The sequence below is a fragment of the Microtus oregoni genome, unplaced genomic scaffold, assembly GCF_018167655.1.
Source record: "Microtus oregoni isolate MIOR12 unplaced genomic scaffold, Mior012 000043F_ref0000047, whole genome shotgun sequence".
Classification (NCBI taxonomy): Eukaryota; Metazoa; Chordata; class Mammalia; order Rodentia; family Cricetidae; genus Microtus; species Microtus oregoni.
Window position 1 is genome coordinate 12,928,861 of NW_024543210.1, and position 27,649 is coordinate 12,956,509.

General features: G+C 45.6%; 1 protein-coding gene across 3 annotated transcripts in view; it reads right to left on the reverse strand.

Annotated features, from left to right (window-relative positions):
* Tdp1 (tyrosyl-DNA phosphodiesterase 1) overlaps positions 1-27,649 on the reverse strand; it is a 71,528-nt gene that overhangs the window by 17,482 nt on the left and 26,397 nt on the right. For 2 of the 3 annotated variants that reach the window (XM_041633043.1, XM_041633042.1), the window contains exons 10-14: positions 25,789-25,974; positions 25,207-25,255; positions 23,385-23,451; positions 21,902-22,009; positions 1,136-1,238 (exon numbers count right to left, since the gene is read on the reverse strand). In XM_041633043.1, coding sequence (XP_041488977.1) covers positions 1,136-1,238; positions 21,902-22,009; positions 23,385-23,451; positions 25,207-25,255; positions 25,789-25,974 — 513 coding nt within the window. The remainder of the gene's footprint in view (positions 1-1,135; positions 1,239-21,901; positions 22,010-23,384; positions 23,452-25,206; positions 25,256-25,788; positions 25,975-27,649) is intronic. The other variant, XM_041633044.1, reaches the window with a different exon arrangement.

Genomic DNA, 27,649 nt, shown 5'->3' on the forward strand with positions numbered 1-27,649 from the left:
CCTGTGCAGACAACCCTGACCATATGCCACGATCAAGAGTGTGTCCACTGTGTGTGTGTGTGTGTGTGTGTGTGTGCGCGCGCGTGTGCACGCATATGTGTGTATGCAGGTCCTGGGGCCTCAGGAAATGAGTCTCTGAAAGTATGAATCTACTGAGTAGTGAAACATACGGCTCAGGCCACCTGGTCCCCACAGGCACAGCAGAGACTTCATCTGGCGTTTGGCTGTAGAAGCTGTTAGCCATTTCAAAGCTGCCGTGGAGCTGATGTACTGGACATCTTGAGAGACTGCTTCCAACATGGAGCATTTCTGGGTGCTCCCTGCCATGTGTCCTCAGCTAAACCCAGAACTCTTTCCTCCCAGCTTTGCTACTGCCAATTCCTTTCCAGGTGTGTCTTCCAACCTCTCCCCATACTCTAAACCCTCATCATTCCCCCCCCCCCCCCACTGTCCCTTCACCCCCCACCCCCATAGTCCATGCTTGGCTGGGCTACTCCTTTGGTAACTAACTTATCCTTTCTGAGGGCCCATATTTCATGTAAGATAATTTACAGGCAGGCTCACTGGCCACTAGGCAGCTGTAATCCTGCTAAACATGCAAGACAGCCACCTAACAAAGTCCAGGATGTATTGCTCCTCCTCCTTTGTTAAAATGTAGATCACCTGGGGAGAGGTGTTTTCCAAAGCTGGTGAATTAAGTTGCAGGTGCTTCCCTAGCTCCGCATCCACCTTGGTTTACCTGGGGGTTAAAAGGTGTTTTGGAGAATAAACGCGGGTAGTTCTTCAGGATGGAGGAAGCCTGAGATGCCCTTCCATCATGATTGTGTGAACTGTGTCTCGTTATTTTCTCGCGCCTCCGTACAGGTCAGAATGGGGAAAGATAGTTTCTATGTTGGGCCCTACAGGCTCCGACACCTTTCCATCATGCTTACAGTAGTTATTTGAACGTGGTTATTAACCTCGCCTTTCAACCTCTATTCATGTAGGTAACCCATGTTAAAAGCATGGGTTTTGGATTAGAACCCTGACCCTGCGACCAGACAATGCTGGGCTCACAGTGTGACCAGAGGGAGAGAACACACAGAAGACACATTCATAACACGCGTGACCAAGGAGGAGGTGACGTGTGACTCACAAATGCCGCCGGAAGGAAGAGGACGCCGAGCTCATAGGAACGGATCATCAGCTGGGTGCCATTCTTCTCCAGTGCTCCCCAGGCGGCTTTGGACAGATTCGCGCTGTGGAGACAAGGACAGAGAAGGGGCTGTCTCAGAGTGGCATCTCTGTGCGGGTCAGCTGTACACAGCTGCGAGAGCATGTCAAAAAATTTATAGCTGCAATCATGTGGATTCAGTTTTGAACAAAACTGTGATATTGAAAGGGAAATTTAAGCCCCACTGTGCTGCAATTCTCAGGATTTATCTAATTGCTAATTCACCCTCATTTGAACACCCCAAGGGCAGTTATTAAAATGATCATCTTCCTTAGAAGTATTTTTCCATGTCCAAACTCCCTTTCTTTTTATAACCCTGGTATTGCTGTATCTTCTAGTTGTGTTGTACATAAAAGCAGCACTTAAGAAAAATCTGTGGGGCTGAAGACACGACTTCGTGGCTAGGTGTGTGAGTCAGTGAGGATCTGCAGGAGGACAAGAGTTCAGTTTCCAGCACCCATGTAGGTCTCAAGTGCCTGTAACCCCAGGATCCAGCGCCCTCTGCTGGCCTCCAAGATCACTGCACCCGTGTGCACAAACCCATACACAGACACAGACACATAACTAAGAATAATGAATCATAAAAACCAAAAACCTTTGAAATGTTAATAGTATCACATACAAGTAGCTACTTTCTGTCTTTTTGGGGGAGGGACAATGAAAGCTAATTGCTACTTTTGCTTTGAAGAAAGCAGCTCTGGGGCCACCAGCCTGGTGTTTATAGTCGGAAGATGGCTCATTTAGAATCGTGTTTAATATAGGCAAAGAGCTGTGGGTACGGCTTTTCAAAAAAAATTCCAGCACAGCAGGAGGAAGGAGACCTGGAATAGACAAAAAAGAGGCGCCAAGATCACTTTGGTTCTCATTTATACACGGATGCCAAAAAGCTGAAATCACAGAAGTGGAGAGGAGCACAGCAGTGTGTGTGTGTGTGTGTGTGTGTCTGTCATAGGCGGCGGGGCTTAGGGAGAGCAGAGGAAGGCCACACAACTGGTGTCAAAGTGGGTCCTAGTGTGCTACACTCAGTGACCAGAGCTGGAAATAGCTCCTTATACATTTATTTAGATAGGAAGGCAGGCAGGCAGGCTTTCTTGTGGCTCACAGTTTGAGGGTTCAGTCTGCTATGGCTTGGCAGTGACAATGGGTATAGCCATGGCTGCAGGACCAGATGGCAGCTGGATACTGTGTCAAGAGTTCAGAGGCAGAGAGGGATGAATGCTGAACCATGGGAGAGTGTGGACCACATTCAAGGTGAATCTTCCATGTTCAGCGAAACCTTCTGGAAACATCTTTACAGACGTGCCCAGAGACTTGCCTTCCAAATAGTTCTAAGTCTTGACAATCCAAATTGCACAATGTAATGTGTGTATGTGTGTGTAATCTGAGGCTAGCAGGACATAGGTGCTATGAAGAGGGGACGAGCTGGGGAGAAGGGATGGAGGAGAGAGGGTAAAACAGAAGGAAGAAGAAATGACACTAAATATATTTGAAAAAGCTGGAGGGAAACCATTTCTTTTATAAGATATGTAATCTCACACAAAAGGATGCTCCCTAGAGGGTCCATGATAATCCCCCCAAAATATAGACTATTGCTGCCTTTGGTTACCTCCCAGAAATTAAAACTCTATCGCTGAAGACTACACACTTAAGTCGGAGGAGGAGGAGGACTCAATCTGGTTCTGGTCTGGAAGCCTTCTCCTTGAGGACCGGTGCTTACAGTGTCAGAAGGTGCTGTGCAAGCTCCAAGTGAAAAGCTGTCAATCAATGGCCCTGCCCAGCTGTAGACCCTGAGAGCTTTGCACAAGCTTTAAACAGGGCTAAATGATATGAACTGAAGAAACATGGAGTCAGAGAAGGGAATGATTTTTATTTTGAATTACCAATGTACATTGCATACAGTATTCCCATAGATGTATGCAACTTTAGGAAAACTGCTGTTAATAAGAGTAAACCTACTGCATAGTCTTAAAAAAAATTTACTAGTTTGCCCAAATTCTATTTCTCTTTAAAGATGACTATTAGGAGCTGGGTGTGATGGTGCATGTGTGCAGTCACAGAATCCGAGGCGGAGGTGGGAAGATCAGGAGTCCAAGGCCAGCTTGGACTACATAAGACCCCGCCTCAAAGAACATTTACAGACCTCCCTGCCTTCCCAAGCAGTTGGACTACACTGGGGAGAGGGAGCCTTTCTATGATGTACAAGGACACAGAGAAACATGATGGAGGTAGAAGGAGAGGTACCACTTTAGGGGAAGAGTTTTTTGAAAGACAGCTAGGATTTATGTTTCCCACCTGTCAGTGTGATTACTGGCATCTTCCATGTGCTAAGGCAAATGTCTAATGGTGAAATCAACCAGCAGGCTGAGGTGGAATCTGTCTTCTCAAAGGTCTCCACTTTCTGGGTAACCCCTTGCATGTCAGCAACACGATACCCAAGCCAAATGTGCCCTGGGAAAGACTTCTCGTTCCTCCCGCATTAACTGTGTTCCCTCACAGTCTGTGAGTTGAGGGCTCAGCCATAGCAGAGACCATGATAAACAGAGACCATGGGGATGCTCTCACAGATGGCTCCCTCCTACCCTGCTTTTGCACTTGCCTCCTAACAGAATTCCAAGTCTCTGCAGCCTTCAGAATCCTACCCCGAACACCGGGAGACTTGAAAGACACACGTAGGTTGTCTGGGTGACAAATCAACATTTCTTGAAATGTCATCTTTAATAATTTCTTACATTATGAGTAATGCTTTGAATCACTGGCACCCAGGGCAGCCAGGAAGACTGGGAACGTATTTCCAAACTCTCATGCTGTCTGCTCTAGGTGTGGGTGGCACAGAAGCCACCAGTGTCTTCTACAGGGCAAAGTGATACCCTGAGGTTCATGCAAAGTTCTTGTGTTCCTGGAACCCCGAAGGTGTTTCAGCTGTTCTTTTCCATTCAGACCCAGTGTCCACTGCCTTCATCAGTCCCGCTTTCTCCTGCCTCCCTCTGGACCGAGCAGCTCTCTCTTGTCTGTGCAAGCTGCAATTCCTTGCTTTTGCTATACCTGAAGTGCTGCTTGAGTATTAAAAAGGGAAGGGTTACTTCATTCTTTGAGGGATGGAATTCTATAGGGTAGGATTTAGATGAAATTGGGGACATTCAGGGTGGTGGGATACAGGATATATTAAGTTTAACTGTCCACCAGAAACTGCCCAAACTACGAATGAAATAATAGTTTAAAAAAAAAAAGCAGTTTTTGAGGGACAGAGGTGTATCACTTAAAGCTCAATTAGGGCTATAGAGTTGGAAGATTGTGTCTAACAGAGATGTATTGCATTTCCCCCCCAGGAATCTGACGTTTGCAATTGTGGCAGCTGGTAAACATAGCTTCGTGAGACTGTTCATCTTTGCCCTGACACTGGAGCTGGGAGTCTGCACAGAGCAGGTGAAAGGCAGACAAAGCGAGAGCCATGAGCTACAACCATGAGCATGAATAGCCATGAACAAAGAAACTCAGGTCGGATTTTGTGGCCTCCAGCCTCGGTGAGTGTCTTAAGAAGGCAGACCATATATCCCAGAACTAAATAAACACGTGTAGTTAGGCCCAGGGTCATAGGAGCTTTGGAGGACGTAAGCAGGGAACCATATTCGATGGTGCTTCATGCCAACACAGTGACACGGTAACAGACCGTGTGTTATGGAAATGACACTTGTCTCTCATTCACCTTCTAAACACTCCAAAGATTTTCTCCTGGGTTTATCCTAATCGGAAACATACAGGGTCAGGAATTCTGAAAAACAGCATTCTGACAAGCGAGGGTGACTCTATTTACCAAGTGTTAATGGCTTTGTTTGCATTACTCCATTGAAATCCTAGCTCCCAATTTGAGAGTCTCAGGAACTGATACATGTATAGCCCTCACGAGACAACAGTGACTCTCTAAGAGACCCCAGGAACTGCCTTGGCCTCTTTCCACCAAGTATGCGGAGAAATTAGCTATCTGAAACCTCGGAGAAGACCTGATCTCATCGTTAAGCATTACTTGACATTCCAGTCTCCGGAACTGGAATTGGAGAAATACATTCTGTTGTTTAGAAGCCACACATGGTACTTACACAGTGGCCTGAGCTGAACAACACCCATTGTTAAGGTGACCAAGGGCAGCATCTACAAATAGCATGGCTAGTGACAATTATTCTATCACATCTTCTCAGGTGCGGCTGCTCACTATAGGCTTGATCTCCGTCCACAATATGAAAAATTTGCATCAACTCTTTCAGAATAAATTTATACCATCTACCGTAAAAATTCTAATGGATTCTCAGGAGACTGTAGGTAAGGCACATATGGATTACATAATGTCAGGTGCCTGAAGAGCAAAGGAAGGCAGACGTTGAGAAAAGAACCCCATTGCCAAAGCAGATTGTTTATCCCTACTTCCCTACTAACAGTGACTCCCTAAGCACTTCCTATTCTCTTTTGCTTTAGGCTCTTGTTTCTAGAGGGGACATGTGTGGGGCAGGGTGGTCTTTCAGAACAAAATACTTTCCCAGATGAGATTCTCCAAGCCACCCTCTGCACGTCTACCTGGGGGCTGCCCTGTCACCCCAAAGAGAAAAATTTCTAGTTTCCGCTGGGTGCCTCCTATCAAGTACACTTATTTGAAAGACCATAGTATTCTGTTGCTAACAGCTACTCAAGAGAAAGGAGACCATGAAGATGGCCTCATGGTCATACCTTGCTCCATGGGTCTTTCAGGATCTAAACACTGGTGATGGAGGTAGCAGTCACAGCCAGCGCTGGCTGGAGCATTATTACTGACCTGGTCCATTGCTGAGTTTTTGTTAAAGGTGATATGTCCTCCAGGACGACTGCTATTACAGGGACACATGTTGGCTGATGAAAAACGTTTCTTTGCTTCCTAACCACTCAACAGTCTAGGCAGCAGCAGTTGCGCAGAGAGAAGACACGGTTTACAGACCGAAGCTGGGGCCACCGCACCTCTGGAGTGTCAGACGTAGGGGATTGATATCGGTACAGACAAATGTCACAGTGTTAACAGTGAATGTTGAGGATCATACCGAGCAGCTGCAGTGAGGAGAGAGAGACAGACCACAGCCACTGCTGCCGTCCCCTGTTCCTGAATGCCTCCAGGATCATGCCTTCTGCAAACACACACAGGGGTAGGTGGTGCCTTTCCTCTGCATTGGCTCTAGCTTCTCTGTACTGCCCTTGGGCTCTGTTTCTTTCTATGGACTGCAATAACATGTCACAAAAGAGGAAAAACAGTCCTACTGTAAAAGAAAAGGAAATCTCATGCTATAAATGATTCATGTTGTATTTCGGTACACATAAAAAACTAGCACTCTGAGATTGTCAGATCCCTCTAAAGCATCTTTCCCTACACAGATTACCACTCAAACTATACAATAGTACCCTTTCCCTGGGCCACTGAGAACACTAGGTATCTATCTAGGACAATTCTGCATTCTAATAGACACAATACATCTTTAACTATGATTGCTCTGATTAGAAGTGGTGTTCGGCATTCCTAATCATATCTATGCTTAATTCTCTGAAATTGTGTTTTAAAATTATGCCTTTCTTCTTTTGACTACTTTAATTTGAAGTTTCTTTTACAACGAAGCCATTTCCTGGGCTGATGATGTTATTTCGGAGGCAATGGAAACTTCTGGAGGTGAGGTCTCACTGGAAGAAGTTGGCCATTAGGAGCAGGTCCTTGTTTCCTCTGTCTCTTTCTCTGCCTGGTCCTCCCCGCACTCCGTGGTAGGAAGCCACCTGTTCTGCCCCACCATGGTCCTGGAGCCATGGAGTGGACCACCTGTTATAGTGAACCAAAACACGTTCCCGCCTGTGAGCTGCTTTTCTCAGATGCCTGTCACAGCGACAGAAGGTCCGGCTAATGCATGTAGTGCGCTTTTGTTTATTACTGCTCTAACATGGCATAAGGTCCATGCCTTCAAATAACATATTTACTATCCTGCTCCTGGTGGTGAGGAGTTCGAAACAGTCATGCTGGACTACGATCTAGGTAGTGGTAGGGTCTTTAACCGCACTCACCCCCGGAGGTTCTATAAAAGAATTCTGACATTTCCCTTAGTGTTGAGGAGGTCTGTCTGTCTGTCTGTCACCCCCCCCCCCCTTTTTTTTAAAGACAGGGTTTTACTATGTAGTACTGGATGGCCTAGAACTCACAGAGATCCTCCTGCCTCTACCTTCTAAGTATTAGGATTAAGGCCTATACCAGCATGCCTGGCCTCCCCCAGTATTTAAAGGCTGGTTGCCTCTCTGTTCCTCCATCTTTAAGGCCAGTTCCCTTCTGTCCAGGCTCATTTGTCCAGGCCCAAATATCTCAGACACTAAGGACTTATCGGCTTCATGGACTGATACTTTCCTAAAGTAGCCTATAACGTTTCAATAACACGTTCAGATCCTTTGCCTAGAACAGAGCTCCAAATGGCTGTACCTGCCTCAGGCTTTTCATCCCATAATGATTTCCTATGGTTCTCAGAAAGCATCCTTTCAACCAAAACCTCAAACAAATACCACAGCCTGGCATCTAAGACACCCAAGAAAGGATGGGTCTATGCTCTTCAGTCTTATTTCCTGTCCGCCTTCCACGACTGCTTCTGACTGTATGACGCTCTCACCCCCACAGATCCACAAGCATCCTTCCTTTGTCCAGGATATCTTCCACTCTGTCTACTCCTTAGAAGCTAGAGCCCGCTCCTCCCCCATAAGCCCTTTGTCTTTCAGATGCTGCTGGCTGCTACTCCAGGCCCCACTCTTTTTCTAACACTGAGTCCTGAAGATGTCAGGCAGGCGAGAAACATCTGCTTTATTCAACAACGGCAGTTGGTTAATATGGCTCAGGAGATGCGACTGGTTAGGATTTGTGGCCAGAAAACAAACACTGCAGTTATAGCATGATGACATTTGAAGTTAAAAGGTGCAGGGAGAGACTGCTAGGAGGAATGCGCAGAACACAGAGGAAGACAGGACTGGCACACTCAGAACCCGGGTCATGTGTGTCCTGACCACACTAGTGCTATCTATCCTATCCGTCATCAGCTTAACTAACAGCAAATACAGTGACATCTGTCTCTTAACACACAAGTGTGTAAAGTCCCTAGCACATGAATAGTGCTTCATAGATACTTGCTCTTACAAACATCACTGCTTTGCCCATGATTCACTAACTACAGATGCTACAGAAGGCAGATCTTCTCGGGCTTCCTAGTCAGACAGTTTTGGTACAGCTAGGTCTAAACATCATTTACCAGACTGCATCACCAATGTCACAACCACAGCATGAGTTCCCACGGTAGAAACACAACCAAGTTCTAAGGCAGGACACACATGTAAGTCCCCCGTGGTTACTACGGAAGGTGAGAAGGCGCCAGAAACATAATAGCACGGTGAAGACGCGATCAAATTTGCACATGTTGAACAATCTTATGAGATTAGCTGCTAATGAGGAGCTGCGGGGCAGCCGTGCTTTGAAAGTACTATTGCCTATTTGATGGAGAACAAGGAAATTCCAGCAGGAAAGGAAGAATGAAGACCACTGTTTCCAGACAGACAGTCTGAGCAGAGTCCTGCAGGAACACTGCACTCAGCCTGGGCCTTTGCAAGTCTATATTCTCACAAATTGCCAAGCAGATTCTCATCAATCTATCTGATCCCCGGTCACAGGCAAACCATGATCCCCTAGCAAAGTCTCCCATATACATAGTGAAGTCCAAGTGGAGGCTCTGGCATGCCACAGCACATCCTTGTCCTTAAGTGGACTCACCTGTCCTTGATCCCACAGATGCAATTTTAAGGATTTCAGATGCCATCATATCAGCATCAAGGATTTGAAATGAAAAGAATTATGGTCAAAATTCCTCCTAGCCGAGGATATAGCTCAGTGAGAGAACGCTTGCCTTGCAATGCTTGCCTTGTAAGTGTGGACCCTAGATTTAACTCAGTTAACCAACCAAGCTAAAAATGAAAGATCAAATTAATAAAATAAAACCAAAAACAAAACCCACAATTGGGGCTGAAGAGATGGCTCAGTGGGTCAAGGCACTTGCCAAGGAGCCTGACAAGCTGAGTTTGACCCCGGGGTCAACACGTTAGAAGGAGAGAACTGACTCCCCTGGGTCATCCAAGGAGCCTGACGAGCTGAGTTTGACCCCGGGATCAACACGTTAGAAGGAGAGAACTGACTCCCCTGGATCATCCTTTGGCCGCACATGTGCGCACATAAGTAAGTGTAATAAAGACAATGTAACTGACCTCTCTAGAATATCATGGCCTCCTTTTAAAAACTGCTTTTCAAATTCCAGTCAGAGCTGGTATTATGGCATCACGTCCAAGAATTTTAATGGGCCCTGGTTCATGACCAACGTGCTAACCAAATGTTTCCTAGTATTTTGTCTTCCGCTGAAGTGGCCCTTCGTTTTGGTGGACCTCTTGTGGTGGAAAAGCCACAAATATGAGAAGCTGTAACGAGCTATGCGGATTCAACACCATCTGCTCACTGGTGAAGATGGTGGATGGGTGGCATGGCCTGGGCAGAGGAGACTGGGAACGGGAAAGCAGACCCAGAGGGAAGCCTGGGAACCCTTTCACCCCTCTGCAGAAGACGAAATGGTAGCAGGACGGGTCCTAAGAAATGAAATGTTTTAACCATACTTTTCAAAGTTCTTTCTAGGAAAATTCTTTGCTCGAAGGAAACATTTCAACAAACGAAAGACTAGCATATCCAGGAAGTGCTTGGGCTCCCCTCCTCCTGTCCTTGGGAAGGAGTTTTCTGAACTTACAGGACTTCAAGGAAGAGTGAGCAGAAGAGATGGAGCCCAACCCTTGGTTGGACAGAGGGAAACAGGCAGAGAGAACAGGAGGGATTCTTTCTCTTGGCGGCTGATGGTAGGTGTTTATTTAGCCAGGAAAGACCAACAGAACCAATGTATGGTCAGCACTAGGCTAATTTACCTCACAGGGCTAATGTCCTTTGATGGCCCTGAGTTTACAAAGCCTGACACCTTTGTGTCATTTCCTTGGTCCCACAGTGGCACAGCCTGCTGGGACCCTTTCTTATACCTTTGGAGCTTTACAATGAATAGCACCAAGAATTATTGTTCTACAGGGAATACTAGGTTACCACTGATACCCACTGAGACAGCTGGAGGAACAGCCTTCTTGGGGCTTGTTACCAGCTCACAGAGCCTGACATCTGTAACTGCCACGGAGCTGTGCCCACCTCAAGGGCAATGCGTTCCTTCCTTCCTGCTCTCAGCCTGTTACCATTCTGACCGTCCATCCTGGTCTGGCTGAATGACTTCCTCTTTTCCCGCTCTCCACGGTCGGTCACATATGGTCCCGTGCTTACCAGGCTGTATCAGTGTCTCACGAGAACTTCCTGCCGCCATGTTTTATTCTCCTTAGTCTATCCACAGACAGACTCCAGACAGGATGTAGAGGAAACAAAGACAGACCCAAGATCCAGTTGGACCATTTATATGATGAGGAGCTTAAACCTTGCACCTTTTTCTATAGCCACAGAGAGCTATGACATCACCTGGGCCACTTAGATCTCACAGAACTGACAGTTTTATTGATCATGAATGGTATGCAGTTTCAATAGACCGGAACACCCGGCATTCTCGGTGATACTAACAGAGCCTGGCTCCCTCGCCCCAAAGCCTTCAGCGACTCATAACCGGAAGGTCTAAAAATCTCTCACCAGACCCCAAAGCTGACCACAGCTTCCTAGCTGCTTTCCCTCAGCATAGATACAGTCTATGCCAGCTCACGGTTCTCTCCCCTCCTCACATGGCCCAGGACCCTTGGGTTCATGACTTCCTCCACCTAAAGCGTTCCGAGGTCCGTTACTAGTCACATTCAGGTCACTAATTTACAGAGAAACCTACTGCCCTTCAGGTTTTGGGTGTGCTGTCTCTGTTCTGTGCCAGGCTTTGCTGGGGTATGAGGCCAAGAACTTCAGAGTTCTCTTGAAACACTTCAGCACGCTCACTCAATGCCCATTTCCCAGTCACATCCTGGAAGCTGACAGAATTTCCTGGGTATCCAAGTTCCTTGGCTTCTACCCATCCAGTCTGTTCATACCAAAGTCAGCCACCCCATGCAAAAGCGAATGCCACCTACGGCCTGAGTCATCCGGCTGGCTCTCCTGTCCAACACTGCGTCCTGTCCTGTGACTGCTCTGTCTCTTATTCATCTCCTCTGCCGTTTGCGAGCACACTTTCCGAACCTCCTCCGGCTGGCACGCTGGGGGTGTGGGCCTTGGGATGGGATATTGATGGCTGATCTGTGACTACTGATGATCAGATCAGGCTGGAGGGGGTTTCAGGGTATGTGCTTATGCTACAGCATTTAGGGGCCTCCATGGAGTACTGACTGACAGCAGCAGGGAGGATGCTTAGGGGAGAGGGCGACCAGTCCCACAGGGAAAAGCTGCATGCATCTTCAGGAAGTGGTATCTTTTGTTGAAGAGAAAGGATTTGGTAAGTAGTACAATTTGGCAAGAGTGCTCCAAACGTCAGTGTGCTAAGGATTTGGGAGGTTGGTGTCACATGGGATCTTCAGGTCACTGGATGCAGGCCCTTGGGGGAGATTCTCTTCTTCCTTGCTTTGCTTCCTGGACATGACAGAAGTGGTTTGGCTGCTCTAAGCACTCACTATTCTCCTGTGCTATTTTACCACAGGCCCAAAGACTTCACTGCACTGCCGTCTGCTGGCTCACTTAGCAAAGGCCATTAGCTACAGCCATGGTGGAAACATTTGGGGGGCAGGCATGATACTGGAGACAGAACCTAAGGCCACACACACATACGGCACAGAACTATATCCTCAGCCTTCTTCTCAGTTTTCATTTTGGGATAGGATTTCACTAAGTTGCCCAGATTATCCTTGAACCTGTGATCTTCCTGCTTCAGCCTCCTGAGTAGCTGGGATGAGAGGCCTCTATCTAGCTGGGCCAGAAATGAAAATCAAGCTAGGCAGGAAGCCAGGAAACACTGGACAGTGGGCCTGGAGAGAGGTCAGTGGGGTCTGGTCCAGGAGCAGTGCCTACCAGCCGGGAGGAAAACTGGGCCCCTGTGGCTCACCAAGCAAGGGGCTGTGGGAGCCTATGGGCTGTGCTCGCCCCAGTGCCTCCGTCAGCAGTGCCATTCTCAAAGCAGAGGTCAAAGGGATGGCACTGACTAAATCCCAAGTCCCTGGGTGCAGGGGCCAACACCTATACTAATAAATCCATAACCAAAGCATACGTACAAACTAATTACAATGCACCAAACACACTGGATCATTTGGCACATACCATTTCAGTTCTCTGTGCTTTCTTACACAGCCCTAGAATGAGGATAAGACTAGTACCCAGCTCCTAGAGGAGGGGTGCTTATCCAGCACATAGTAAACACTACACAAGGTATGGCTAATACATGTATGGTTCTCCTCTGGAGGCCAGTCCGTGGACGGGGACTACATACAGCATCTCTTCTCAAGCCACAGGCACACCTCATGACTGTGAGAGCCAGCACACAAACGGCTTCCCACTAGGGACAATGTTTCTGGAGGCTGGTTCACATGGGCATGAACAAAGAAATTCTATCTTTGCTCGGCTTGTACCAAAATGCAAGAAAGCGAAGGTGGTCAGTGGCCTCAGATCATCTCTACAGTACAAAAGAAATCATTTACAGACTGTAGGGGAGGACAGATAGCATTATTTGTAACAAAGTGTACAAGGCGTACCAGAGAATCCTGGTTATCTCGGGGGCGCCAGGCAACCAGGTCTACTAAATAACATCTCCAAGTATTCTTTTGTGTGATCCGATTTGATTTCCTCCAAAAATTACAGACAAAGGAAGGGGAAAACCCCTGCTGTTTCACACTCAGAGGAGCAGACAGCAGGGAGGCAGAATTACAGAGTGATACAGCAATGCAGAGGAGGGAAATGTCTTTTATATTCCTCCAAAAAGCCAACAGCGATTTTGTAGTCAAGCACTTGTCTCTCTTTCTCTGAGTGGCAGCACCAGCATTTCTGCTCATCTCTATCAGTGCCTGTCCGTTGCTAGGCAACCATAACAGTGCTCCAGCTAGTGTTAGTAACCATCTTATTTCTTGCCTCCCACAATGCATAGCTTCCATAATTGTTCTCAACGGGTTTGCCAGCTACATCTAGGCCCAATCTTCTTAGTCAAAGCTCTGTCCTAAAGCTCGGTTTCTTGCTTACTTGATGCTGCAATAAAAATCTGACAATTGTATTTGTAGTCATGTACTGGAAATTTCCGTATCAACAGGATGCTCATCAAACAAGGGATAATTTCATGGTAGAATCAAAATAGATGGAAAGAAAAACCTTATTAAAACCATAAAGAACTTGCCATAGAAGCAAACAACCAGACACAGGAGAAAATAGGCAACCTCGTGTCAAACTAGCTGAACTGCCAGCTGTAAGTTCCTGAAACACAGGCATCTGGTTAGAAGTACTTGTTTTTTGTTTCTTTTCTTTTCTTTCTTTTTTTTTTTTTTTTGAGACAGGGTTTCTCTGCGTAGCCTTGTCTTGGAATTCACTCTGTAGACCAGGCTGGACTCGATTCCGAGATCTGCTTGCCTCTCCCTCCTGGATGCTTGCATTAAAGGCATTCAGGAAGTGCTCACCTTCAATTGGGATAATTCTCATCAATTATCCAATCATCCTCAGATTGATTTTTTTAAAAATGTAATCTACAGACAAGTCTTTAAAAAAAAGAAGTATTTGTATGTGTGAGCATGCGCACATACATACTCATGTGTATGCCAAGCGTGTGCAAAAGTCCAAGGGAGGCTCAGTGGTGGTGGTGTACACCTTTAATCCCAGCACTCCAGAGGCAGAGACAGGCGGATCTCTGTGAGTTCAAACCTGGCCTACAGAGTAAGTTCCAGGGCAGGCATGAAAGCTACAGAGAAACCCTGTCTTAGAAAAAAAAAAGAAAAGAAAAAAAGAAAGAAACCCACAGGAGGCCAGAAGAGGGTGTTGGGTCCCCTGGAACTGGAGCTCCTGGTAACTGGGAGCCACCTGAGTAGGCTGGAACCTGAGCTCTGGTACTCTGCAAGGGCAACAAGCAGTCTTTACCGCTGAGCTCTCTCCAGCCCCCACAGAGGAGTCTCTCAGCCACATACTGTATGTCAGTGTGTGATATACACAAACCAGATAAAGGTTTTAGACACTGATTCCATGAATCGAAAGAGCCTAATTGATTAGTGTTAAATACATCATATGGCTTAACGGGGCAAGATTCTCATATTCTATCATTAGCTTCAGAACATTCCATTAAATCAGACGAAAAACCCACATTATGAATGTTTTTTTTTCAAACTTTAAATGACAAGGCTAGTAAACGACACTCCGAGTTGGGACTGGGATCTTGTTTCGGGTTATCTCTTCAAATAATATGGTGAGTTAGCATCCCATCCTAAGGGCACTGGGCTTGGACAGGATCTTGGAGTTGTTAAAGCTACTAAACACTTGGGCCAACCAATGGTGATGGTTTCAAGCTGAAGAATGTAGTGGCTAGGGCGCAGGAACAGGAATGCAGGGCAATCTACGTACTGCCCACCCCCTTTCTTTCTTTCTTTCTTTTTTTTTTTTACTGTGTACGTATATTACCAACTTGAAAAAGGACAGTTTTTAAAGGGTTTTTGTTCAACACTGGCATTTCAGTAAACAGAGACATCCTGCATGAGATGGGCCCATAATAATAGACCAGAGCCCTCAAACCCCTATTGTCTAATGCTAGGATAGTCATGAAAGTTGACAGTGATGCTGGTGTAAATGAACCCAATACATTGCCAGCTATATAGTTTCTAGTACACACAATGATATACTGTAGATAATAACTGACAACAGTAACAAGTGACTATGTTACTGGTACACACACACACACACACACACACACACACACACAAATACTATACTATACAATTTACCCATGGAGCATACTGCTCTTTAAAAACAGGAATATGCTGTGTTAAGCCACAGTAGCCTGGGCATGGTGGTACATGCTCTTACTCCTAGCTATTCAAAGGTTGAGATGAGAACACTGAAAAGTCAAGTCCAGCTTGGATAACTTAGTGAGGCCCTATCTCAAACTAAAATACATTTTTAAAAAGGAGCCAGGGAGATGGCTTAACAGTAAAGAGCACTGGCTGTTTCTAGAGAACCCTGGCTGGAACTAGTATCCTCAGGGCAACTCACAATCCTCTAATTCCAGTTCCGGAAAATCTGATGCCCTCATCTGGTCTACAGAGGTACTACATGCATGTGGCACACAAACTTACATCTAGGCATAAAATAATTTACATAAAATAATATATTTTAAAGGGAAGGGAATGTGTAGCTTGATTTAAAAATCCCTTTGTTTTATAGAAAACAAAATCCTCAAGGCCAGGAAGTCAATGTCCTCACAGGCGGTTGGGAGCTAACTCATAATAATGGGCAGTAAATATCACACACAAAGCACACCTCTAAGGGGATAGATTTTTGTGTATTAGAAACTCAGATCTTTTAGTTCCTGTTAATCTTTTATAAGACTATCATTTTTTATCAATTCTATACACCTCAATAAATACTCTGAATAAATACCAATCATGCACTGTTGAGAAACACACCATTTTTGTATAAGCTCAAGTTGAGTACATTAAAACCCTATCTTATTCTAAAGTCCTGAACAAAGTCCTCCCCCCCCCAAAAAAAACCAAAAGTTTTAGTTTTAATTGTGTGTGCGTGGTGGGAGTGAGTTATGGGCACTTTAAGTGCAATTACCCACAGAGTCCAGAAGAGGGCATTTGATTCCCTGAAGCTAGAGTTACAGGTGGTTATGAACCATCCAATGTGGATGCTGAGAACCAAACTTGGGTCTTCTGCCAAGAGCTAGCTACATGCTGTCAGCCACCAAGTCATCTCTGCAACCTCGAATAAACCTTCTAAAAGTAAAAAAGGATAAGATTCACTGTGGCTGTGCTGTGGAACAATCTTTGTACACTGTAAATATGTATTACTTTCATTGGTTAATAAGGAGCTGACCTGTCTCTAGCTGGGCAGAAAGAGACTGGGTGGAGAGTCAGACTGGGAGGATGCTGGGAAGAAGAGCGGAGTCTGAGAAGTCGCCAGCCAGACTCGGAAGACACAACAGGAAAGTACACAAATGAGGGAAGCAAGCCTCGGGGCAGCACATGGATGGATAGACATAGGTTAATTTAAGTTATAAGAGCTAGCTAAAAACAAGCCTAAGCCATTGGATGAGCATTTATGGTAAATACTAGGTCTGTGTTTATCTGGAACTGGCTGGCGGGACAGAAAGATCTGCCTACAGGCCCATGACTAATAAAGGCTCAGGAACTCTAGATTTCCCTGGCAATTCTGCCCCTAAAACAGAAAAAGACCTACCTAGGTCCACACCATGCTATACGCAGTGGCTCAGAATATGGGTGATGGAGCCCACTGCTTGGCCTTCTGTGTACCCTGCTTAACTTCTCTGTGCTTACTGACTGTCAGGCTGTAAGGGATACAAACTAACTTAAATAAACAAGCAACGCAAGCTGACTTGTGAGAAAAGCCTTTTCTTGATTCATTTAATCTGACAGCAAAGCCTGATCTTCTTACTCACTGAGCAGCAAACATGAAGGGCATTGGCCAGTCTGAGCACAGTGAGCATGGCTCTGGCAGGCCTTGTCCTTCTCCTCCACTCCCTCAGCCTTGCTAAAACCATTAGAGGACATTCCTGAAGCTAGTCACCAAGGTCTGTTTCCTTATTGGCCACTTCTTCCTCCTGAGGCTGACTACCAAAGTCCAGCAATCAGAAGCCCCCTTTGATTCTCCTAATTAACACGCCCAATTAGAATTAAACACCTCATCCCAACATGCGGTTTCCCCCTCTACCTTCATAAACAGCCATTTGTCTATGTGCCATGTCTGTCTCCCCTCTATCCAGAGGCAGTACTTTATACCTCTGGGACAAATAACCCTTCTCCCCTTTCCTTGTCCCTTCCCCTTCTCCCTTGTTCCCTATCTCCTTGACCACCACATCCTAGCCTGTTCTAACACAGAACTCTCCGTTTCCTCCTCTTAAAAATGACACCTGCAAGGTCATTTGCTGTTGTTTTCTGCCTGAGTCAGAAAGAACCATTTTAACTTTTCCTCCCACATAACAAAGGATCTCTCTGTGAAAAAAGGTGTTCGGGTGGGATCTGTATCTGATCTGGAGTCCAGAAGGAAGCCTACATAGTTGGGGGGGGGGGTCTCCTTCAAAAGTTGCCACTTCCAAAAAACAATTCCCATGGGACACTGGGCCAGATACCGTCAGGACAATTAAGGGACCGCATGTGAACTATGATCTTCCTGAGCTTCATATGAAGGTCAGCGCATATAAACCACGGTTCTGCTTTGCCTTTCTCTGTTGTACTCGTCCCCATTTGACTGTGCGCACAACCTGCTTGCTTTTATCTAACTCCCACCACCAGAACCAGGCCAATGGTTGTTTATCACTATATTCCCAGCACTTAGCAAAGTGCTGGTATTTAGTAAGTGCTCAATATAGCAACAGATACACGGAATAACTGCTAAGAATGATGTCCAGATGAATAGATAATTAGTCCTTTTAATGTAGAAGGAAGATTATTACACATGGCCAGTGACCCTTCAACCAGAACAGATGGTTTACTTGGCAATGGAACATATTAAAAACCTCACCTCTAGCTTGATACTGGGTCTTACCTTAATGCCCAGGCTGGCCTTGATCTCAGTGATCCTCCTGCTTCAGGCCCAGAGGACTGAATTAGAAGTATGTGCCAGTGTGCCTGGCAGTGAGAAGTCCTCTTGATGTGTATTTCCTGGGTGTTCCTCAGAACTAGGCAGCAGCCTGCTCTGTTTGCTCCCAGAAAAGTCACGAAGACTTACAGTATCAGTGATGAGCATGAGGGGAAACTAAGAAACCAAACTAAAACCTTGCCCAAAATAACTACAATAAAAACCTCAAACCTCTGTGGAGAACAGTCCCGCTTGGAGGCCTCACCACAATAAGCTTGAAATTTGGGCCATTTCTGTGTGCGCTCAGGGTGAGCCCAGGACCTCACGTGTGCTCTACAAGAACTTTTCCAGTGAGCTAAGCCAGTGATCAAATTCGCCATCCTCCTGCGGCTGTCTCCTCATTTCTGCAGTGTCTACCCTGATGTCAACAACGAACCCCATCTACCTCCCAGCCAAATTCCGGGGGTCACTGCGGAAGCTTTGCTCCTCTTCTACTGTACATCAAGTCTAGAAAGATCTTCCGTCATTACCACCACAACTCTGCCTTCATTAAGAAATAAGAAATCTGTACTGAGCATCTCCTGCATGCCAGGCTCCCTGCCAGGTGCTGGGCTATGCTGAACAAGAGAGATATGGGCTTGGTCTCAGAGTCTACAGGGAGAGCCAGTAATCCCATAAACAACTGTACAGGTCCAGGAGACTACAGACTCCAACCGGCTGAGGAAGCCATGCTTAAGCCAAGCACCGAATGACTGCAAGTTCAGGCTCTACTAGGGAATCGGAATATACCTGTGCACAAGAGTCAGGAAAACATCCCAGGATCAAACACACACGTGACACAGCCGGTTTCATCAACCTTTCATTTAACCGTAAATTCCAAGGAACAAGAAGCTTAGCTTTCCTCCATTCCCCCTGCACCATGCAGGCAATGCGTGTTTGCTGAGTGGTGGGGGGAGTTGCTTCAACTCTACACACAGCCTTACTTGTCTAGGTGGGGCCCATGCTATCTCACAAAACTCTGAGATGACCACAAGAGACCAGTGAGGCCACTTAGTGGGGGTCAGTTCTCTCTCCTGCCCCTTCCCTCACACACCTGCAGAGCAGAAACACAGTTGTTCCTTCCGTGCTGGCTAGGGCTTGCCATTTTGATAGTGACCACCCAGGTGACCAAGGGGCTAGACCAGGGATCTGAGTTACTCCAGTTCTGGCCATCATCGTGAATTTACAGACTGAGTGGCTACTGTAAAGGGGGATTACCAGTCTGACGAACAGCAGCTGCTGGCTTACATGCTTACAGTGAGATATTTATCGTAAGCACTGTTACCTATAGCCATGGCTGCTGCTCACTCTGGCTCCCTTAGGGAAGTGTCCTCTGCTGAGTCGCCGGTGGCAAGTGCTTGCAGAACTTGTCTCTTCACCAGACGGCCTGTGTACTCCCGTGCCTTGCCTTTGTGTTTCAGGAAATGTGTCTGGCGAGGCTCAGTCACTCACAGATTCTAAGAGGTGGAGCTAAAGTCTGGGCTTGGTTCTGCTTAGCTCTACACTGTGTGTATCCGACCACTTCAAGTCGCTCCCTTGACGGAGGTCTTGAAGTACAGTCTACAGAGTCTTCCCCATCCTGGGGAGTTTGTCCTTCCCCACCAACAACACGGGCCCTGTGGCTGCCAACCTCTGCTGTCCACGTTTCTCCCTCCCACTCTCCGTGCAGCAGCCTGACCTAGCTTTCAACACACTTAGCAGATGATGCCACTGCCATTCAGGGCCCCTGTTATCTGGATCAGCTCTGCATATCAGCACAGGAAGAGCTCGACCTTCCACACTTTCTCCAGCCTGAGAGCTGTTTTTGAGCTGCCCTTTGCCCAGTGAGCTCTTCCCTTGGGCTGCAGCATTCTCCTTCATCAGCATCAGCTTAAACACTGCCTCCTAGGGCCAGCTTCTCTGATTCCTTAAGTCACGCTCCAAACATCTCTGCATTTGCTATAGGCCTGATCTGATCGATCTCTCTCTCATATACTACTGGCCTTGCCTACCCTATTATACCTTAAATGAAAACTCATACTAGAGTAAGTACTTTGTTTTTTGCCTTCCCTGAAATCTGATGATCATGAGATCTTGATGGGCACATGATTCATCCTCTCCACAAGCAGGTAGTGGAAATATAGAAAGAACAGGGCATTACTTAGTGCCTTTTATGAACAACAAGGACCATGCTTTATTTGACTATCAACCAAAGCCACTCACATAGATCCTATGAGCAGAGCTCACTGGACTTCCTGAATGCAGAAATGATGTGGTGTGTCTTACCACCAACTGGAATACATGCTGAGCAGGGCTTGATCGCCCCCTTTAATCCCAGCATCCAGGAGAGAGAGGTAAGTGTCTAGCACTGCTCACACATGCAAGCACACACACACACACGTACTCACACACGCACATGAGCACTGAGCCAGGCCTGGTGGCTCATGCATGCAATCCCAGCACTAGGGAGGATGAAGCAGGAGGATTACCATGGGTTTAAGGTGAGCCTGAGCTACATTATGAGAACTTTCTCCATAAAATAACCACATAAAAGAAAAGAAAGACATGTATACTGTGAAATATTAAAGAGGATGACTTGGCCTCTCCACAGATTTAGGAGTTACTGAAGGTGGGGATACCCTTATAAGGGTAGAAAGCTGCTTAATGATGGCCAGCTATTAGGAGGGAGATCAGACATTCTTTAATGAAAAACAATCTAATGTGTGTGAGCATTCTGCCTGCATGTCTGCTCACTGTGCACAGCCACTGCCACCACACACTGCGGACATGTTCTATTCCAGGTACCCGGTTCTGACACCTCATTTACTGCTCACTCTAGTCCCACTGTAGCCATTACCTCTTCCCTTTTACAGACGAGGAAACAAACACAGATTAAATAAAGTGCCCAAGTTCATATAGCTACCAAATGACAGAAAAGCATCCTGAACGCTTATTTTTAGAGCTCAAAAGTATGTTTTCTCATTATGCTCTGAGGCTGCGAAAGCCTTTAGGATGCCCCTCTGTCATTGTGTTTATCAACCATCTCTTTGAGTCAGTATTTCTTACCTGAGCCAGGCACAAATGTTAGCCACAAAAAGTGACAATGTTTATTTGTTTAGAAGTATGTACTTGGTACCATTTCAGTCTTAAAGCATCGATCCCACTCAGTGACAGTGTAATTAGTTGTGATTGGCACCAATTAGGTTACTGAATCCCAGAGATGCCCAGTGCTTGGGTTCTGACTAGGAGCGAGGCACTAATGTTCTAGTCACAGCTCTGTTTTCCAAAGGGCAAAGCAATTTATCTTTTTTTAAAAAAAAAGAAACAAAAATGTCAGTGAGTAGGGAGTTCCTTTTGGGGTGATTAAAATATTCTAAAATTAGATTATGGTGATGGTTGTACAATTCTGTGAACATGTTAAGACTGTTAAATTGTAGACTTTAATGCACAGATTTTATGGTATATGAATTCTATCATAATAAAGATGTTTTTCAAATGGCACATGAGAGATTTGATTGCTCAAGTTTTAATTATCTAAAGAGACACTAATAGAAGAAAAATAGAATCATTTCAACATTTTGGTTTTTTTCTGTATTTACCCTAAATGTCAGTTTGCTTAATCACTATTATTATTATTACAGCATATAAAAGGAAGTCAATCCGAAGTTTATGCAAATCTTATAGACATCAGATAGACGTGTAAAACCAGGCGACAGTCACACATTCAATAAGACATTAGTCACAGGCCTCCTTTAAGGTTCAGTGACAGAAGCAGCTGAGAACGAACGACACTTCACAGAACACTTTCCAGGACTCCACTCAATTTCAGAGCAGAAATTACAAGACCTCCCGTGAGACATTTAAGGTCCCTTTACCTTGTAACAAGAAACCAAGCCAGTTTACTGAAGTCTGATGAAGGCCTCATGTATGTCTTAATATGTGGCATGGCGTTGCTCCGGCCAGATGTCTCTGCTGACCACTTGCTAGTGACAGGAGAGACGTAAACCACTATTAGAAAATAATTCAAGACAGACAAAATTCTTATATACTAGCGAGCTGCACAAAAAGCAACATCCTATCTAAGGAGACAGTAGGAGCATGGTCCATGACTTGTGGTGGCTGATGGAACTGTTTAGATGACAGAAGAACATATAATCATTCTGAAAAGTAAGGATGTCAAAAAAGGAAATTTAGCATGAGTCACAAAACATGAAACCCCTGGACATGGAGTTTCTTGTCCTTTCACGTGCTAACTAGCACACATGCATGCATGCACACGTGTAGACACCAGCATGCACATGTGCACTACACTGGTTTCACTGTGCTTTTCTGCACATGTGTACACAGGTCTCTGGCTGTGAGCTCTTGGCAGCAGGAAGCCTATAGTGCCCTATAAGGCAAACTACTGAGTAGTGGCTCCCACAGAGGCTACCCAAAGGAACAAAGTGAGTGAAATACAATATATAGCAGGGAAGAGCTAAAAAGGCAGGAGGATCACTCACAAATGCTTCAGTTTGGCTTTGAGTATAATTCCCACGTTTCCAACATTTGAGGACTAAGGTTCCAAGGCATCATGGCCTTCTTCAAGAGGCCGTGATTCTGGCTTGGAAGAGGATAATCCCTCAAGCTAACAGGCAGTTTGCCAGCAAAGAATCAGGACTATGAAGGCCCCCATTTTCTTCATCAGAGGGAACCTAGGAGTTTGAAACTGAAAGGAGCCTGCTCTGGAAGGACAACTCTCCATTTGGGGAGAACACGACAGAAATGAAGCTGGTCAATAGGAATGTCAGCAGAAAGCTATGGAAATGGACTCCCACCCCCATTTCTGGCTGCCCAGCTGCAAAAGGCCCTACTAAAGTGAATAAGACATTGGGTTTGGTCTAGAACATTCGGGCAGGCAAGTTCTGTAGCTGGAAAAGGAGAAGGATAAGCCTTTCCTTCCCTTCCCATCCATCACCTATTTCACCAAACACCGTCTTTCTCCTGGAGACAGAGGCAGGGACTCCACCCTCAGCCAGCGTGGCCCACGGCCTACATATATAGTTGAGAAGGTTATACTTCATGCTTCAGCAAAGTGAACGAGACGCTGCTTATGTAAACCATAAACTACAGGATCTCTTATTTATCTTTTTCTTTGCCTGCCAATATTTAAATAGAAACCTCACAGAGATATAAATTTTACCCTGGTATTAAAAACCTATTCCAAAAGTTTTCAAAACCTTGTTTTAAATTATTTCTATCACTAACATATGTAGATGAAAGAATAGCCGTGTTATATAAGGTGCTTTTTAAAAGAACAGACCAACAACACTCTTGGTCCTGACGAAGCGAGAGCAGCACTGAGAACCAACTACTTACTGAAAGTAGGAATGCAGCCAATTCTGTTTTTCAGCTGTCTGGATGCTATAGGGAAGGGAGCCCCCAGCTTTTAAAAGAAGGAAAAGAAAACAAATAAAAATAATGAAATATAATTTGAGGCATCTTCATTAAGAAGAAGATCTCTCTAAACAGTGAGAAGGTAACTGACAAACCACCTTCCATTATTTCATCTCAGGTCATAGTTCACTGAGAGAAAATGTCCACGCTTCCACCAGACACGTCACCTCTGTCTGTGTTTCTGTCTTTGTGCTCACACAGGCCAGGCAAGGCCCTGCTACTGAGCTACATCCCCAGCGCTCTTTGCGGTCTCACAAAGTTGCCTAGGCTCGCCTGGATCTCACTCTGTAGGCCAGGTTGGCCTTGAATTTGTGATCCTGCCTCGCCTCCAGAGTGGCTGGGATCAAAGGTCTATACTACCAGAACTCAAATTAGGGACATTTTCTTTATGGCTTCTCTTCTCTGGAAGGGGAGACACATAAACAGCTTACTGTCCGAGAAGAAAAGGTTAGCTACACATACTGAAAGTATTCGAAAAGACCACAGGGAGAACCCGAGCCTGCTTTACAACCATAGGGAGGTATGAAACAGCACTAGGTTTTTGTCCTCGGTAGGACATCTGGGAAGGTAGTGATTGACAAGTCCAGTGCTGCCTGCACAGCCTTTACACTGCCATTTCCAAACAGGCAGGCAGGGAGGTTCTCAGAACTGGAAGATACAAAAAATCCACTGTAGATTCACCAGAGATTTTTCCAAACACACTGCAGGATTTCCCCACAGTAATCTATGTGCCAAGAGGGCCTTAGACAATCCCAGGGTTCAATAAGGTATGTCCTTTCTCCTACTGCAAATAGCTAAAAACATATTCCACTGCAGAATCACTTATAAAATTGCTTCATTGAGAATGCCACGTTCTCCCCCATTAAAGCTGCACTTCAAATAGACCTAGGCTATTAGAAGCACAGAAAGAAAAACTACCCATGTCTCTGAGTCAAAGTGAAGTAATTTTATTTTGTCATTAAAAAGAAACAAATGACAAATATACCCTGAACCTTCTTAAGATTCTTTTGGCAAGGTCACATTTAATTTCATAAGCAATAAATGGGCAAAATTGCTTTTAATTTAGTACATTCTGCTACCAGCCAGTCATGAATGCCAATCAGGCTTAGTTTCTTTTCAGAGGCATACTCTCTGGGGCTTTTGTTAATAACCTGATGGCATTATAGAGGCTGCTTCTGTTTAAAAGTTCAGTGCTTAGTAGTGGAAAAAGAGAAGAATGAAGTTGAGAGATTCTTTTCCCCCTAAGAAAATAAGACTAGGCGTTTGCAGGTGAGGCCCCTGAAAAATGACATATCAACGAAGTTATACAAAAGGTAATAATAATCACTAGCTCTAGGCCTGAAATGTATCTATATCTTGGAAAGTAAATTTGGAAGGGCTATGTGGAACCTCTGACACGGGCAGAGGGAAGGATGCTAGCCAAGCTGTCAAGGCAGCAGGGAGTGCAGGGGAGCTCAGTTTGGCTGGATGCTTGTCTGGACAATCAACACGTTGGATTACTTCTAAATAAGCATTAGTAAAACCGAGGGAAAGCATCTGCGGGGGAGTCACTCTGACAGCGATGCAGCAAGCCTAAACTGCCCTGCTCTGGAACACGCTGGGCTCAACAACACCTGTCTTATTAGCTTTATCTGGATAAGGGAAAACCATTTCCACATTGCTAACCAACTCTGATGAAAAATAAACAAAACAAAACATGCCCCAAGGCACTTCAGAATATACAGAGAAACCACAACCGAGTTACCAGGATATCCTTCTAAGCTGGTCCGCACGTTTTCCACAGAAGGATAGATCTAAAAATAAACAAGAAAAGAGAAAAACAATGAAACATGGGCATGAATCAGGTTGAAAGAAAGGAATGTTGATAGTTCTTTTTTAAAAATTAGAAAGAAATTATATCTTAAATTAAAAGAAAATCCCCATCTTACTAGAAAACTAAACAGGTAATAACTAATCTACAGGAAGCATGTATCTAACTGATGAAAAATTATATTTTAATTTAAATGTTTTTCTCTCTGAAATGACAAATTAATATTGAATTGAATGTAAAATTAATCATTAATTCACAGGTCTCTACACAACGAACAGAGCATATAATTCTTCTGCAGTGGTAAACCTGGCATTTCTCTCCTTGGCTCGACAAGTTGAAAGAAGAATGAGGAAAGCACAGTGAGTCCGTGTCTACACCGAGGCTCCTGAACACGGCAGAAGCCCTCGCCCTGGATGGCACCAGGCCCACAGATGGTGCTCCCTCCCCACCCCACAGATTAACACACTGTGATAAGGAAGGCTGCTTCTCAGTTCTTTTGGACCACAGAGGGCTCACCAGATGAAGAGGAGCTGCACTTTTCCCTGGAGTTCCGCCATCTTCTCTCAGTGCCAGCAAGCTCTCTTTAAACTCTGAGCACAGCCACTTGGACTCATCAGGCCCCAGAGAACCAATGCTTGAAAACTGACCCACGATGGGCCAGCACTCGTCTTTGGGTACAGATGGGGCATGCGCTCGCAGAACCTGCTCCACAATAAAAACGAGTGCAACAGTCACAGCAGGAGCAATAGGAACTGAAGTGCCCTAAACACACGGACCGTGTTTACAAAGAAACCCTGAAGACATTAGCAGTCAGCAGCATGCTCACAGATGCTTTCTTCTTTGGGAACTATGTTTAAATACTAAAAGGATGTGTCCCCTCCACACCCCACTATGCTGTGGTAGTCTGAATACAATTGGCCCCCAAATCTTATCGGGACTGTTAGGGGGTGTGGCTTTGTTGGAGAGGGTAGCCTTGTTGGCAAAAGTATGTCACTGTGCGGGCGGGCTTTGAGGTTTCCTATGCTCAGGATACCACCCAGTGTGTTAATCAACGTCCTGTTGCCTGCAAGATGTAGGACTCTGCACACTGCCATGCTCCCCACCATGATGATAATGGACTGAACCTCTGAAACTACAAGCAAGCCACCACAAGTAAATGTTTTACTTTAAAAGAGTTGCCCTGGCCATGTCTTCACAGCAATAGGAACCCTAACTAAGACATATACGGACAGGAAGTCTTTACAATTCTTTGATTTGCATTAAAAACAAAAGCAGAACAAACATTTTCAAAGACCCATCTTAGCAGAAATATGAAGATAAACACACTCTGAAATCACAGTTGTCTAATATACCTGAACTGAACCGACATGACTAACCACTGTCCATTCCGGCCTGCTCCCTTTCTAGCTCTCTCGCCCAAGCACTGTGCTCCAGGGTTGGGGTGCAGCTGCGCAGTGGCAGGCTTAGCCTAGCATATGCAAGAGCCTAAGGGGTGTAGGGGTGGGAGCAGAGACAAATCCTTGGCCTCCAGTGTGGCTGCCTAATATGAAAGGGATATTTACACATGGGTATGAACCACCTACAGCACAGCAGATGGCTGGTCTGCATTTCCTGCCTTGACACTTATGCAAACCTGAAGGAATAAATGAACAAGTATTTAGAAATTTTATCCACTTAAACATGTACTCCCTAGAGGCGCAGACAGCAAGAAGAATGTGGACAGCTCCTGCCCCAGTGGAACTCATATTCTGATTGATGTTTTGTTGAATTTAATATGTATTACCTTTTTGTATTACCTTCCTTTCCATAGCTCAGGCAGTAATATTTACACACACACACACACGCGCGCGCTCACACACACACACACACACACACACACGCACACACGCGCGCTCACACACACACACACCCCTCTCAGTTTCCATGTACTGCAGCATGCTGTGAGAAACAGAACTGAACTGACAGCTCTCAGACCCAGTATCCATCAGGGCTCAGCTCCTGAAAAACTTCAATGCTAAGGAGAGCACTGTTAGACTCCCTCCCGTCTCAGCACATACATTCTGATTTGCCTGCTTGCTCTGGAACTAAGCTTTGGCACAGCATGGGCTGTGAGGAGAAGTGTCTTGAACATTGCCGATGCTGCTCAACCTGCAGGATTTGTGAGCACACAAGTGCATTCTGTTACCTAGGCTGGACACCAAGTGCCAGTCCCCAAGCCCCCTGCTTACAGGACACTCTGTTTTACACCTGCTACTCGACACAGTTCTGTCCATTCCACAGCCGACAAGAGGCAGGCTGAGAAAGAAGTTAAGACCACAAGGCTTGTATATCACTGGCTGGGATTTGAACCACCATCATAAATGAAAAGGGAGAAAGA